This window comes from Hemiscyllium ocellatum, chromosome 47, assembly GCF_020745735.1.
Source record: "Hemiscyllium ocellatum isolate sHemOce1 chromosome 47, sHemOce1.pat.X.cur, whole genome shotgun sequence".
In the NCBI taxonomy this organism is placed as follows: domain Eukaryota; kingdom Metazoa; phylum Chordata; class Chondrichthyes; order Orectolobiformes; family Hemiscylliidae; genus Hemiscyllium; species Hemiscyllium ocellatum.
Window position 1 is genome coordinate 18,483,980 of NC_083447.1, and position 15,260 is coordinate 18,499,239.

Here is a 15,260-nt window from a genome sequence, read left to right on the forward strand (position 1 = left end):
CACCAGGATTCCGTTTCCAATCTCAGCTTATCCAAGTGGTGAAGGGGACATAAAAACTGGGAGAGAGAGAAAGCTCGCGTCAAGTCTCTCGTCACCTCCGAGCCTTCCTGGCGTTGCCATGGCGACAGGACAGCACCGATGTAGTCCCGATATCGCGAGATATCTTTGAGTCCAATCTCGCGAGACTTACCCCTCCCACCCGCTGTCTCCCGCTCGCGCGTCCTTAGCAACGGAGCAGGGCGTCACATGGAGAGTGGTCACTCGGCTCCCGCCGGTTACGTTTGGGAGCTGCTCCTGTCATGGCGTGACCCAGAAGCTCTCCTCTCCTTTTAACTTTTGTCCTAATGTTCAGTCAGGAGAGATTCAAGGCCATGAGCCTGCTGACGGGGGCCGCGGCCGGGATGGCTTCGGGCTTCCTGGGCTTCTATTACATGTGGCGGCACCACAAAAGCCGTCTGGTGCTGGAGGGCCTGGGGCCGGAAGGTACACTCCAGCCCTTCGCCCGGTCCCAGTCCCCAGCGCAGCCGCAGGCCAGACCCCAGTCTCAGCCTCAGTCTCAGCCCCGCCCCCACGGTCCTTCAGAAGAGCAGCACGAGATTCGGTGGCATCTGGACTCCATCCAAAGTTGCCTGGACGGTCTCAAGGCAGAGGTGTCGTCTCTCAAGGAGTGTATCCAGTTCATCGTGGAGAAGCAGAGCAGCCTGAGGAAACCCAAGAGCTCCAGGAAGAAGAAGAGGAGATACGAATCTAAGCGAGACAGTGACGACTCGACGGAGTCTATCTCCATCTACTTCACAGCAAATGCGGGGAAAGCCTCAGACAGCGAGAGTGAGACGGGGTTAGTTAGAGTTCCTGCTCCCAAAGGGTGGGTAACATTACCTGGTGCATCGTATTGATTTTATTAGCTGTGTGATTTGGGCTTTGATTTATATCGAAGTCCTCCTGCTAGCCACAATCAGTACCCCAGTTGGTGATTGGCTCAAGGGGTATAAAATCAGCAGTGGAAAGATGAGATGGCTGTTCCTTGAGCTTATATTGAGCTTCATTGAAGTAGTGCAGTAGTCCAAGATCAGAGTGGAAACAGTGTAGAATCAAAATGGTAGGCAAAAGGTTACTCTGCAAAATAGTTACCCAGTCCATGTTTGACCTTCTCTAATTCTAACAAACCTTTAAGGTGAAGTAAATACAATGTGCTAAATTGGAAATAGGACAAGTAAATTATTGCACAGAAGAGGTATACTTGGGGTCTTGGATTGTAGAAAGGATAAAGGAAAAGTGTTTCAGAAGTTGGTCTGTTGCAGGTGACTGAGAAGTAAACCAGAGTATCACAGAAGAAGCGGACTTCATAGTGCTGAAAAGGTGGGAAGGTGGTGGAGTCTTGTTTAGTGGCATTACATTTGACATAGTGATGAATGATGTGTTAAACAGAGACTGGTGGGATGGAAGGTTAGGAGAAAGTGAACCTTTTCTCTGGTTCTGGGAGGGTGGAAATGAAGTGAGAGCAGATGAGGGCAAAATAGAATCGGTTGATTGTTTTTAGAAATAGATGGAAAGAGTGGGACAAGTTGGTGTTAAGATATGCAAAACTACATATTTGAATTTTCTGATGTCCTAGATAAGAAAGGGGAATATTAGTAGCATTTTGACCACTTAAGCCTGCTCCCCCATTGAACAGAAACATGGCTGATCTGACTTCTTCACATTCACTTTTCTGTGTTTTCCTTGTAATCCTTAATTCCCCTGCTGATCAAGAGTCTTAAGTATATACAAGCACTTTGTTCCCCACAGCTCTCTGTGGCAAGGAGTTTAACCTTATGGCAAGACTCTTAACCTTCTGACAGAAGAAAATCCTCCTCATCTCAGTCATAAATTGGGGCCTCATTATTCTTAGACTGTGTCCTCGGGTCCTAGACTCTCCTATGAGGGAAAACATTATCTCAGCATTTGCCCCATCAGGCCCCTTGAGAAAGTGAGGACTGCAGATGCTGGAGATCAGAGTTGAGAGTGTGGTGCTGGAGAAGCACAGCAGGTCAGGCAACGATGTTTCGGGCATAAGCCTTTCATTAGAAATGAGGCTTGCGGGTGGGTGGGGTTGAGATATTAATGGGAGGATGTGGGACTGGAGGGTGCTGGGAATGTGATAAGTAAATGAAGGTGTGGGTGGAAGTGACAGGTCGGAGGGGAGGGGAGGGTGGAGTGGCTGGGAAGGAAGATGGACAGGTCAAAGGGGTGGTGCCGAGTTGGAGGCTTGAGACTGGGATAAGGAGGGAAGGGGAAAATTAGGAGACTGGTGAAATCCACATTGATCCCATGTGGTTGCAGGGTCCTATGGTGGAAAATGAGGTGTCCTTCCTCCAGGTATCGGGTGGTTAGGGTTTGGTGAGGCCTGTCACCCGCATGTCCTTGGTGGAGTGGGAGAGGCAGTTAAAACGTTCAGCAACGGGGTGGTGGGGTTAGTTGGTGCAGGTGTCTCAGAAATGTTTTCTGAAATGATCCCCAAGTTGGTGTCCTGTCTCCCCAATGTAGAAGATACCTCATCGGGTGCAACGGATTCAGTAGATAACGTGTGTGGAAGTACAGGTAAATTTCTGCTGGGTGTGGAAAGATCCTTTGGGGCCTTGGACGGAGGTGAGGGGGAAGGTGTGGGTGTAGGTTTTGCACCCGCATTGGCAGGGGAAGGTGCTGGAGGTGGGGGTGAGCTGGTGGGGGTTGTGGATCTGATGAAAGAGTCATGGAGGGAATGGTCTCTCTGGAATGCAGATAGAGATGGGGAGGGAAATCCCTAGTGGTGGGGTCTGTTTGCAGGTTGCAGAAGCGGCTGAGAATGCAGCAATGTATGCGGAGGTTGATGGGGTGGAAGGTGATTACCGGGGGGGTCTGTCCCTGTTGCGATTAGAGGGGTGGGGTTCAAGGACGAATGAGTGGCAAGTGGAGGAGATGCGCTGGAGAGCATTGTCGACCACGTGGGAGGGGAAATTGTGGTCTTTGAAGTAGGAGGCCATTATGGATGTTCTGTGGTGGAATTGGTCCTCCTGGGAGCAAATGTGGTGGAGGGGGAGGAATTGGGAATAAGGGATGGTGTTTTTACAGGAGATCGGGTGGGAGGTGGTGTAGTCTAGGTAGTTGTGGGAGTCGGTGGGTTTGGAGTAAAAGTCAGTGTTTGGTCAATCACCGGAAATAGAGATGGAGAGGTCCAGGAAGGGGAGGGAGGTATCCGAGATGGTCCAGGTGAATTTCAGAGCTGAAAATGCATTGCTGGAAAAGTGCAGCAGGTCAGGCCGCATCCAAGGAGCAGGAGAATTGACATTTCGGGCATGAGCCCTTCTTCAGGAATGAGGAAAGTGTGCCAAGCAGGCTAAGGTAAAAGGAGGGTCTTGGGGGAGGGGCGTTGGAAATGCGATAGGTGGAAGGAGGTTAAGGTGAGGGTGATAGGTGGGAATGGGGTGGGGGTAGGGGCGGAGAGGTCAGGAAGAAGATTGCAGGTTAGGAAGGTGGTGCTGAGTTCGAGGGTTGGGACTGAGACAAGGTGCGGGGGAGGGGAAATGAGGAAACTGGAGAAATCTGAGTTCACCCCTTGTGGTTGGAGGGTTCCTTGGTGGAAGATGAGGCACTCTTCCTCCAGCCGTCATGCTGCTATGGTCTGGTGATGGAGGAGTCCAAGGACCTGCATGATCTTGGTGGAGTGGGAAGGGGAATTGAAGTATTGAGCCACGGGGTGGTTGGGTTGGTTGGTCCGGGTGTCCCAGAGGTGTTCTCTGAAACGTTCCGCAAGTTGCACCTACTTGCGGAACGTTTCAGAGAACACCTCTGGGACAAGGAAGCTTCAAGCTCTCACTTGACCTATTTATATCTCTGTAAACTATATTCTTCTTTCAACTTATCTTTAGCAAATTGGCTACAGTATATTTGCTTCCTTCTTCCAATTCATTAATATATATTGTGAACAGTTGTGATCCCAGCTTCATCTGGAGGCTCACTGATGATGTTACCTAGTATAATGACAAAATGTCTGAAAACGAACCTTCCAGCTCAGTGAGCAAACCTACATCCAGCTGTGATCCCAGCATGGATTCCCTGTGCAGCCCCATTGGTTACATGTTGCCAACTCGGAAAAGAATACCTTATCCCCACTGGCTGTTTCCTGCCATGAGCCAGTTATCTATCTGACACTTGGATATTTTTCAGTTGCATGGGCAAAACTGCTTCCTTTTCACTATGGGCATCCACTTTCACTTTTCTTAAACTTTCTGCCTACAGCTGGTAGCTATTGAGAATCCTGTCATTCTCACCTTCTCTTGATGCATCTTCTTTTCTTTGCTGACTTATTACCACTCTCTTCAGCCTCGAGCAATGTCATTTAATCCCTCCTGCCTTACTCCTATACCTACATAGAGTCATAGAGATGTTCAGGACAGAAACAGAGCCTTCGGCCCAACTCGTCCATGCCGACCAGATATCCCAACCCAATCTAGTTCACCTGCCAGCGCCTGGCCCATATCCCTCCAAACCCTTCCTATTCATATACCCATCCAGATGCCTTTTAAATGTTGCATTTGTACTAGCCTCCATGACTTCTCTGGCAGCTCATTCCACTCACGTACTAGCCTTTGAGTGAAAAAGTTGCCCCTTAGGTCTCTTTTATATCTTTCCCCACTCGCCCTAAACCTGTGCCCTCTATTTCTGGACTCGCCCACCCCAGAGAAAAAACTTTGACTATTTATCCTATCCATGATCCTCATGATTTTATAAACCTCTGTAAGGTCACCCTTCAGCCTCCGATGCTTGAGGGAAAACAGCCCCAGCCTATTTAACCTCTCCCAATAGCTCAAATCCTCCAAACCTGGCAACATCCTTGTAAATCTTTTTTGGACCCTTTCAAGTTTCACAACTTTTTTCTGATAGGAAGACCAGAATTGCATGCAACATTCCAACAGTGGCCTAACCAATATCTACATCTTCCCTATTTGTTCTTTTTTTGCCCTGTACCTGCCAGCCGATTGAAACTATTTGAGGATATTTTTAATTTCTTCTTGAGGGGTCACTCATTCATGTAGGAAGACAGACAAGTGAGTCCACAGATGGGTTTGTCGCCAATGGCAGTTGATGCCTGTTGAGGAACCCAGCATTGGGAGGGTTAATTATCTCTATTCTTTTCTCCAGGTTTCTTCTCCCTTGGCCTTGCTGGAGACTCCATTGCATCATTGCTTACCTTTCTCCAATGATCCAAAGCTGATACATTGAGTGAGGGCCCAAGTTTGTTACTGGCTAGCGACCAGTATTCATGATCTACTTCCAATTGGCCAGCTGGGCCAACTTTGGTGAGATTTTTTTCCCAACTGGGAGACACCCAAGAATCAAATGTTTCCCATGGCAATGTTCCTACTGCCAAGTAGGGGTTTAATTCCCTTCAACTTCCTTGCACTTGGTTTGGTGGGAGTGCCGCTAGTTTTGGTGATGGCTGCCCCATTGCCCTCATTTAATTCCACCTATTAATTCTAATTAACTCTTCACAGACAGTGCTGAGCATTTTCTCGATCTCTTTGAGATCCATAAACTGATACTTTGTTTATGTATGTTTGTATAAATACATATGTACATGTCAGTGTATGTATATTTTTCAGCATACATATTTGTGCATTTAGATAATAAATAGGAAATGGAATATGTATTCTGCACTTATCTATATGTAAACATGTGCCTCTACTTCCATGTGTATATATGTGTCAAATGTTTCAAGTAAACCATAGAGTCATGGATATATACAGCACGGAAACAGACCCTTCAGTCCAACTTGTCCATGCCGACCAGATATCCCAACCCAATCTAGTCCCACCTGCTGGCATCTGGGCCTATCCAACCAAACCCCTCCTATTCATATATCCATTCAGATGCCTTTTAAATGTTACAATTGTACCAGCCTCCACCACCTCCTCTGGCAGCTCATGCCATACACGTACCACCCTCTGTGTGAAAAAGTTGCCCCTTAAGTCTCTCTTATATCCCCTCTCACCCTAAACCTATGCCCTCTAGTACTGGACTCCCCCACCCCAGGGAAAAGACCTTGTGTATTTACCCTCTCCATGTCCCTCATGATTTTATGAACCTCTATAAGGTTCTGATGCTCCAGGGAAAACAGCCCCTGCCTGTTCAGCCTCTCCCGATAGCTCAAATCCTCCAACCCTGGCAACATCCTTGTACATCTTTTCTGAACCCTTTCAAGTTTTACAACATCTTTCCGATAGGAAGGAGACCAAAATTACACGCGGTATTCTGAACTAATGTCCTGTACAGCCGCAATATGATCTCCCAACTCCTGTACTCCGTACTCTGACCAATAAAGAAAAGCATACCAAACGCGTTCTTCATTATCCTGTCTACCTGCGACTCCACTTTCAAGGAGCTATGAACCTGCACTCCAAGATCCCTTTGTTCAGCAGCACACCCGAGGACCTTACCATTAAGTATATAAGTCCTGCTAAGATTTGCTTTCCCAAAATGCAGCACCTCGCATTTATCTAAATTAAACTCAACCTGCCACTTCTCAGCCCACTGGCCCATTTGATCAAGATCCTGTTGTAATCTGACATAACCTTCTTCGCTGCCCACTATACCTCCAATTTTGGTGTCATCTCCAACGTACTAACTAGACCTTTTTTGTTCACATCTGAATCATTTATATTAATGATGAAAAGTAGTGGACCCAGCACCGATCCTTGTGATACTCCACTAGTCACAGGCCTCCAGTCTTAAAAAACAACCCTCCACCACCAACCACCCTCTGTCTTCTACCTTTGAACCAATTCTTTATCCAAATGGCTAGTTCATGAGATCTAACTTTGCAAACCAGTCTCCCATGGAAACCTTGTCAAATGCCTTACTGAAGTCCACATAGATCACATCTACCATTCTGCCCTCATCAATCCTCTTTATGTGTTTAAAAACTCAATCAAGTTTGTGAGACATGATTTCCTTCACACAAAGCCGTGTTGACTATCTCTAATCAGCCCTTGCCTTTCCAAATACATGTACATCCTAGCCCTCAGGATTCCCTCCAACAACTTGCCCACCACCGACGTCAGGATCACTGGTCTATAGTTCCTTGGCTTGTGCATACCACCTTTCTTAAATAGTGGCACCACGTTAGCCAACCTCCAGTCTACTGGCACCTCACCTGTGATTATTGATGATACAAATATCTCAGTAAGAGGCCCAGCAATCATTTATCTAGCTTCCCACAGAGTTCTAGGGTACACCTGATCAGGTCCTGTTCTAAGAAAAAATCTTTTGCAGAATTCAAGCTATTTTGAAAATCCAACCTGTGCCATAAATTTTATTGTGACATTTAAATAAATGGAAATGTGGAAGTTCTGGACATAAAATGGCAGAGATGCAGATTCCTGTTAATCTCAAAAACACGAAAGAATTGTGGGTGTCAGAAATCAGAAACAAAAACAGAAATTGCTGGAAAAACTCTACAAGTCTGGCAGAGAGAAAGCAGAGTTCATGTTTTGGAGCCCATGGCCCTCCTTCAGAACTGACTGTAGCTAGGAAAAAACTGGTATGTGTGCTGAAGATGGGGTGTGGGGAGAGGGGGAGGAGAAAACAATATGTGGAGATGGAGCCCAGAGAAACAGCGTAACAATTGGGTAGAAAAAGGAGTGAGTAAAGGTCAGCCTGGGAGAATCAATAGCTGTTAATGGGGACCATCAGTAGCTGACATGGCTGTTAACACAATCAACCGCAATGATGATCCTCAGTGATTAGGCACTGCTGCATCTCAGCACCAGGGACCTGGGTTTGATTCCAGCCTGTGTGTGGAGTGACTGTCTGTGTGGAGTTTGCACATTCTCCTCGTTTCCTCTGGGTGCTCCGGTTTCCTCCGACAGTCCAAAGATGTGCAGGTTGGATGAATTAGCTGTGTTAAGTTGCCCATAGTGTTTAGGGATGTGTAGGTTAGGTGCATTAGTCAGGGGTAAATATAGGATGGGGGAAGGGTCTGTGTGGGTTATTCTTTGGAGGGTCGGTGTGGACTTCTTGGGCCATAGGGCCTGTTTTTACACTATAGGGATTCTATGATAAGGCCTGGTGTGTGGAGGTTGGGATAAAGACATGGGAGAAAGTGCTCAGGATGTAAAATCTATTGAACTTAGTATTGAATTCTGAAGACTCCAGGGTCCCCAATTGGAAAATGAAGTACTGAGCTTTGCTGGAGCATTGCAGCAATCCTGAGACTGACATGGTAGCCAGGGAACATGGTGGTGTGTTGAAATGGCAGCTAACAGGAAGCACAGGATCACCACTTCTGAAGAAAGGTCTCCGGATCCAAAACTTTAACTCTGCTTTTTCAGATGCTGCCAGACCTGCTGAATTTTCCAACAATTTCGGTTTTTGTTTCCTCTTAAACTAAATGAACTCAGAGCCCTACTTATGGTCCCACCTGATGGCCAGATTGATCAAATACTTATCTTTTTGTTCAGTTAGTTACGGTGGTAGAGAAATACACACAAGACTTCAGATTTTTTTTGATAAATGCGAAGTTTATTACACTAAAGATATATTTTTTAAAAAGTAAAGAAGGGAGGAAGATATCTATGAACACAGCAAAATTGAGTTTCAGAGCTGAAAAATGTGTTGCTGGGAAAGCGCAGCAGGTCAGGCAGCATCCAAGGAGCAGGAGAATTGACGTTTCAGGCATAAGCCCTTCTTCAGGAATCAGGAATTCCTGATTCCTGAAGAAGGGCTTATACCCAAAATGTCAATTCTCCTGCTCCTTGGATGCTGCCTGACCTGCTGCGCTTTTCCATCAACACGTTTTTCAGCTCTGACCTCCAGCATCTGCAGTCCTCACTTTCTCCCAAAATTGAGTTTCAACCTGTTTGTCTACATAATCCATTAAAGACTCAAGTGCAATATTACATTTGGTTGGGTCAGGACTTATTGGGGTTTATAAGAATGAGGGGTGACCTCATTGAAACATAGAAGATTGTAAGGGGACTTGCCAGGGTAGATGTGGAAAGGATTTTCTTTGTGGGAGAGTCTAGGACTGGATGGTAGCGAATCCATGGACATTTTTCCGAGAAAGGTTGGGTTGTAATGACTGAGAGACAGTATTTTTAAATAGTAAAGAATCAATGGTTATGAGGAAAAGTTGCAAAAGTGTAGTTGAGGATTATCAGATCAGCCATGATCTCAATGAATGGTGGGCAGGTTTAATGGACTGATTGGCCTACTTCTGTTCCTACCTGTGTGGTCTTATACCACTATCTCTTTAAGGTTCCACTTAACTGACCTTTCCCAGGTTCTTTCCTATGGATTGTGGAGACACTTTAATGACTCCTTCCAAGTTTGTCAATGTTAACTTTTCACAAATCTGAAAGCCTGATTTTCCTCAGTTCTAATAATCTGATTCCTGAACAAGTTCAATAGGTTTGGAAGATTCTTCTGCAGAACGGACTAGTTTCTTAAGCTATCCTGAATTCCTTCTGGGATAGAAACAAAATTTGTTTACAAACTCAATCCTGGTATATTCTGAACTGAATTAGTTAAACTTAGTGAATTCTAGTTTTTTCAAATCATAAATAAAGTTAATGGCCTGAAATATTTGTCTGACCAGTGCTAAACCCAAGAGTGTAAACATATTTTTGTTTACACTGGCTGGATCTGAAGGCCCCTTTTTGTGGCAAATGCTAGTGTTAAGTTGCTTTTCCAGAAAGACACACTGGTCTTTTTGCCTCATAGAAGTATCTGCTGTTTTGAAACCCAAAGTTCAAGAACAATATCAATACATATAAATTTTGCCATATACTCTATGTAAATAAATAAAGGTCAAGTCTCCACAATCCTATCAGACATTAGGGCTGCTCTCTCATTAGAGAGAGACAACTGATGGTTTACCCTGAGGGCCACCATATCTCAGGCAATGGGTGTGATAACATGAACACAAAAGTCATGCACTGTAAATTAAGGTACTGATTTTATCAGTTGAAATGTACTCTTAATGTAAGAAATGAAGTTCAGTGTGGATAATCCAAATTCCTTTCAAGACAGCACATGGAAACCACATAGACTAGGACAGCTCCTTTCCAAAGCTTTCAACTTGATAACAACAAATATTCCGTAGTTAGTATTTTGATGAATAATAGTCATTTATATTTTATGTTGTGAGAATGATCTTGATGGCAAGGCATCCATTTAAGATTTTCTTTGTCTCCTGGAATGTTGATGTAGTGAACCTTTGGTAAGGATTGAAAATATGTTTCCTTTGTAATTCACAGACAAGTCGAAGTCCTGGCAGAATTAGATTCTTCCATGCTTGCTTTTGCAGCTGAACCATTCACAGATGACAGGACTGGGCTAGATACTGAGTCCCCATTTCTTCAATATCAGCCAACAGCTGGGTAATACATTGAATTTAATATTATAGCATTATTCTTCCCTCTCACTGACCATGCTTATCATGTGAAATATACAAAGAGACAGTGACTTGAGCAGAGTACAATGCTCAATAAATGTTCTAACCCTTTACATTTTTAATTGATTTGTTTCATGGGAGCTGAAGAGTCACCAAATGTAAGCCTCACTAAACTGAAAATAATGAGTCAGTGAGTTTAAAATTCCACTAGGAGGTAAATAGTTCAGACAATTTGAATGCCATTAGTTAACTTGTTTGTGCACCAGTTTTTGTGAAACTGTTTTATCATTTTCAGCACATAAATGGGTATCAGAGTAGTTAGATTAAATGGAATGCTTAGAACAGTTGTTTTGCTCCACCTAAAGCAATTCCCATGTTTTCTGAAACTCTCTGAGGAATGAATTGTCATGAGGCAAAGACTGTACCAATCGTGATTATTTTCTTGTCAGTTGTGGAGATGATTGTTGGTATGCTTTGGAAATGCGGGTGCCCCTGCTTCTATTCTCAACTTTATCATGCACTTTTCAACTTTGATTTTTCAATAGCTGTAGAGCACAGGATCTTTCTTTGTTGTTTCCTGTCAGCAATCTAGGATCTTTGAGATTACATGCTATCCCGTTCTGATTTGGAGATGCCGGTGTTGGACTGGGGTGTACACAGTTAAAAATCACACAACACCAGGTTATAGTCCAACAGGTTTAATTGGAAGCACACTAGCTTTCGGAGCGACTCTCCTTCATCAGGTGATCAGAATAACCTGATGAAGGAGCGTCGCTCCGAAAGCTAGTGTGCTTCCAATTAAACCTGTTGGACTATAACCTGTGTTGTGTGATTTTTAACTGTGTATCCCGTACTGGTTCATATTAACTCACCCAGTAAAGGAGTTGTATTGACTGTTCAGTTCTAAACAAGAAAGAATTCTTACTAGTTGAACTGTGGGGACATCTGTAAATGGAATTTTATTGGTGAAATGAAAACGGCCTTCCAATGATGCTTCACAGCAGCCTGACAGTTGCAAAATTCAGTACAGGTAGTTCTCCTATAACGCTGTAGTTACGACCCTGTGTTATAGAAAATTGTGCAATAGAAATAATAGGGCCTGTGTGGAAAAGCAGGGTTAGGTGCGAACCACCAAAAATACTAGTAAAAATTGAAACAAAAATAGTAGTTAGCCTAACACAAATGAAAGCGCAGTCTCAGTAAATCTCGACCTGTTGTATGGTGCAATTCATCAGAATCTTGAACTGATTAATCTTGATTGGCATCTATACCTGTTGGCTGCACTACATTCTAGCCAGTCTTCAGATTCCATCCTTCATCACCCAACCACCCTTTGATGCCCTTTTAAAAATTCTAGCACCATCATACTATGTGCCATTTCCAAAACAACTCTACATTTCCTGGATATCCCAGAATTGGCCAACATCCATAGAGCAGTACCATCTTTAAAAAGATATTGTGCACCCAGACAAGAGTTGTCAGTCCGAAGCTGCCATGCACAGTTCCTGACATTGGCCTTGAATGTGGCAAATAATGAAAAATTTGTGGCACCACAAGGTGTTGGAGATGCTGCTGCTGGGAATGGGGTGATGCAGAGGCAGGACATCCTTTACTCCCAAGTCATAAGAGGATGCCATTATACTGGAACCACGTCAACCTGGACCAGGGTTACCATACAGGCCAGTGCAGTCTCAACCATCTGAAGGAATGCACAGGACGTAGGAAGAAGATCAATGACCTTCTCCACTCTGCCAGTGAAAATGCCACGATGTCCTTGTTGATACCTCACACCCACTCCATCTCTGTTACTGTACCCACCATTTCCTGCAACATCTTCCCCACTTACTCTTATCTTTAGCAACATCTGACTAACTGAACCACTTCTCCACAGCCTACTGACCCCCTCAGAACATCACACACGCACTGGAAGTTAGTGTGCCACTTACCTTTCTCTGCCTCACCCATGTGCGCAGAGTTTCCTGACCCTAACCACTCTGAGCAGCTGACTGACCATGTCCAAGTCCCTCTACTGGGTTTTTTTGCAGTTGGTTACCATTGTCATTAATCACTGAAACAGATTCACATGAGGCTGCAAATATTCTTGAACAACTAAACATTTTTTTAAACAAAAAGAGGAAAGAAAGCTCTAATACAAACAACAAAGCCAAGTTTCAAACTACTCAACACTGTCTTTTTACTTTTAAGTCAGTTCTTGTGAAATTTCATTCTTATCTCAACTCTTTAATATTTTTAATTAACACATTGCTCCTGGCTTCTTGTCCTCAGACTGGAGAGACATTTTCATGATGCTTTTCCAAGTGCACTAGCACAAATATTTCACAATGCCTATTCTTCATGAAATAGCGCTCGATTCCGGCTGACCATGTGATGCCAATGCGGTGTGCAGTCCTCCGGGCACAGCAACGCCAAGTGTTGGGAATAAGAATCGCCTTATAGCGGACGGGAGTTCACTTTATTTTAGAAAAATGTCGGCAATTTACAAGTTGTGTTACAGACGAATCACGTTTAATAAACGTGTGTTATAGGAGAACTACCTGTATCAAGATTATTCATGCAAGCTAGCCTTTGGAGGGCATGAAGAAGACATGTACTAGAATAGATCCAAAGGTGGGGATAATAGTTACTTGGTTAGATTAGGGAGACAATACAAATTGCCGTTGTTCTCCTAGGAGATTTAATATAAGCCTTTAATATTGTGAAGGATTTAGAAAAAAGTATATTTTTAAAAAGTTTCCAAAGCTGAAGAGTTAATAACTAGAGATCACGGATTCACAGCAAAAGAACTAGAATTGACCTAATGAATGGGTTTTTATTTACAAAGACTGGTTAGGATTTGAAACTAATTGCTCAATAGCTTTAAAGTAGCCTTCAAAAGGGTAATGAATAAATAATTGAAGGAGAAAATGTCAGGGATAAGAAGAAAGCATCAGGTTTTGCGACTAAATGGATTATTCTTGAAAAGAACCGGTAGAGCCTCTGGAATAGGCTCTGGTTCTATCAGCCAAGAAAACATTCATACACTCTATGTTTTATGACAATATTTCAGTCAGTTTTATATTTGGAAAGTTAATTTTGTTATTGTTCACAAATGACAGTGTTATCATGAACTACTTTTCAGATTGCATCATTTAAATCTTTTCTGTTAGGATCTTGTGAAGGAAAAATATATTCTAGGTATCACATAATTACAAAATTAATCACTCAAAATATTTTAAGTGGACAGAACATAAACTACAATGGAATGTAAGCCTAGAAATTACAATTTCTTATCAAGCTTGGAAATTCCTTCACCCACTATTTGAATTAAAGAATGAGACTCTTTAACTAAATGTCATATTCGGGTTTAATGAATGAGACAATCACAGTCTAAAGGCACCGAAAATATCAACTTATCACTGATGATGCCAACCCATAACTTAATTTGTTGTTCATTTGTAGGCTTTAGATCCAATTCCACAGATCTTCATAATACAGTCTCATACATACAGAGAATGTGTTGTGTTTTTTTATTCCAGTTTTAAAAAATGAATGGCAATGTTCCAAGGTAAGTGGGTTGCAAAGATATCAAGGCTATCCGTAATGGAGAGCAATGGAATCATCTAAATGAAATTTGACTAAAATGAAAAACCATGTAGAATGGAAATGTGAAATAAAAACAGGAAATATAGCTGATAATTTAGCATTTATAAAGGGTACAGATAGATTTGTTTTGGATGCGTAATCTTTCACACAATTAGTTGAAGGGTGCATTATTCCCAAAACATTTGTAATTCCTCCTTTCTCAGCAGGTCAGTTAGCACCTGTCAGTGCTGTTTATTTAAACTTCCATTCCAAGTAGGGTTGGGCGTAAACTAAGTGAGATACCTGATAACCAACCTGCATGCCTCGCACAAGAATTTGCTGGATATGTTTTTCAGAGGACAAAACATGAGTCTGAGCTGGAGTATTCTTCAATTATTGCTCCAGAGGTCATTTTTGACTCCAGAAGTGATATGCTAGCAGGCTGTATTCTATTCATCTCCCATTATCATGCTTCAACACTCTGCTTCAATATTGTTGACACTCAAAATCCGGTGAGAAGTTTATTGATCATATCTTTTTTCTAAATTGATCAAGATAGATGAGAGAAAGAAGATTTATTTAGAATTGTAGAATTCTGCTGTACTGGAGACTGCCATTCAGTGTTTCTACACTGGCTCTTTGAAAGGTCAGACCAATTTAGTCTTTTTTTTTGCCCAAAATCTTGAAAGTTAGATCTATGTGAGCACATATCTCATTGTCTTTTGAAATTCCCTCAGGAAATTTGCTTCTACAATATTTTCAAATAATGCATTTCAGATCTTAACACTCTGTCTGTACATAGAGTCCTATAGCACTGAAACAGGCCCTTTGGCTCAAATTGGACCATGCTGACCAAAATGTCCATCCATGCTAACCCCATTTCCCTGCACTTAGCCCATTATCCTTCTAAACTTTTCCTATCCATGTATTTGTCCAAATGCCTTTTAAATGTTATTAATGTACTCACTTCAGCCACTTCCGCTGGCAGCTCATTACATTTGCGTACTACCCTCTGCATAAAAAAGTTACCCCTTAGGTTCCTTTTCATTCTTTGCCCTCTGACTTTAAACTGGTGCTCTCCAATCCTTGATTCCCCAACTGTTGAAAAAAGACTGAATACATTCACCCTAACCATGCCTCTCATGATCTTATACACTTCTATTAGACCCCTCCCCCCTCAGTCTCTTATGCTCGAAAGAAAAACGTCCTTGTTTGTCCAATCTCTCCCTACAACTCAGACCCTTGTGTCCTGGCAACATCTATATAA

At 43.1% G+C, this 15,260-nt stretch overlaps 1 protein-coding gene across 2 annotated transcripts in view; it reads left to right on the forward strand.

Moving 5' to 3' along the window:
• Nucleotides 1-243: 243 nt before the first annotated feature.
• The window catches only part of LOC132836752 (regulator of microtubule dynamics protein 3-like), an 88,853-nt gene continuing 73,836 nt past the window's right edge, over nt 244-15,260 (forward strand). The window contains exons 1-2 of one of the 2 annotated variants that reach the window (XM_060856186.1): nt 244-865; nt 10,275-10,397. In XM_060856186.1, coding sequence (XP_060712169.1) covers nt 345-865; nt 10,275-10,397 — 644 coding nt within the window. In that variant the 5' untranslated portion in view covers nt 244-344. The remainder of the gene's footprint in view (nt 866-10,274; nt 10,398-15,260) is intronic. The other variant, XM_060856187.1, reaches the window with a different exon arrangement.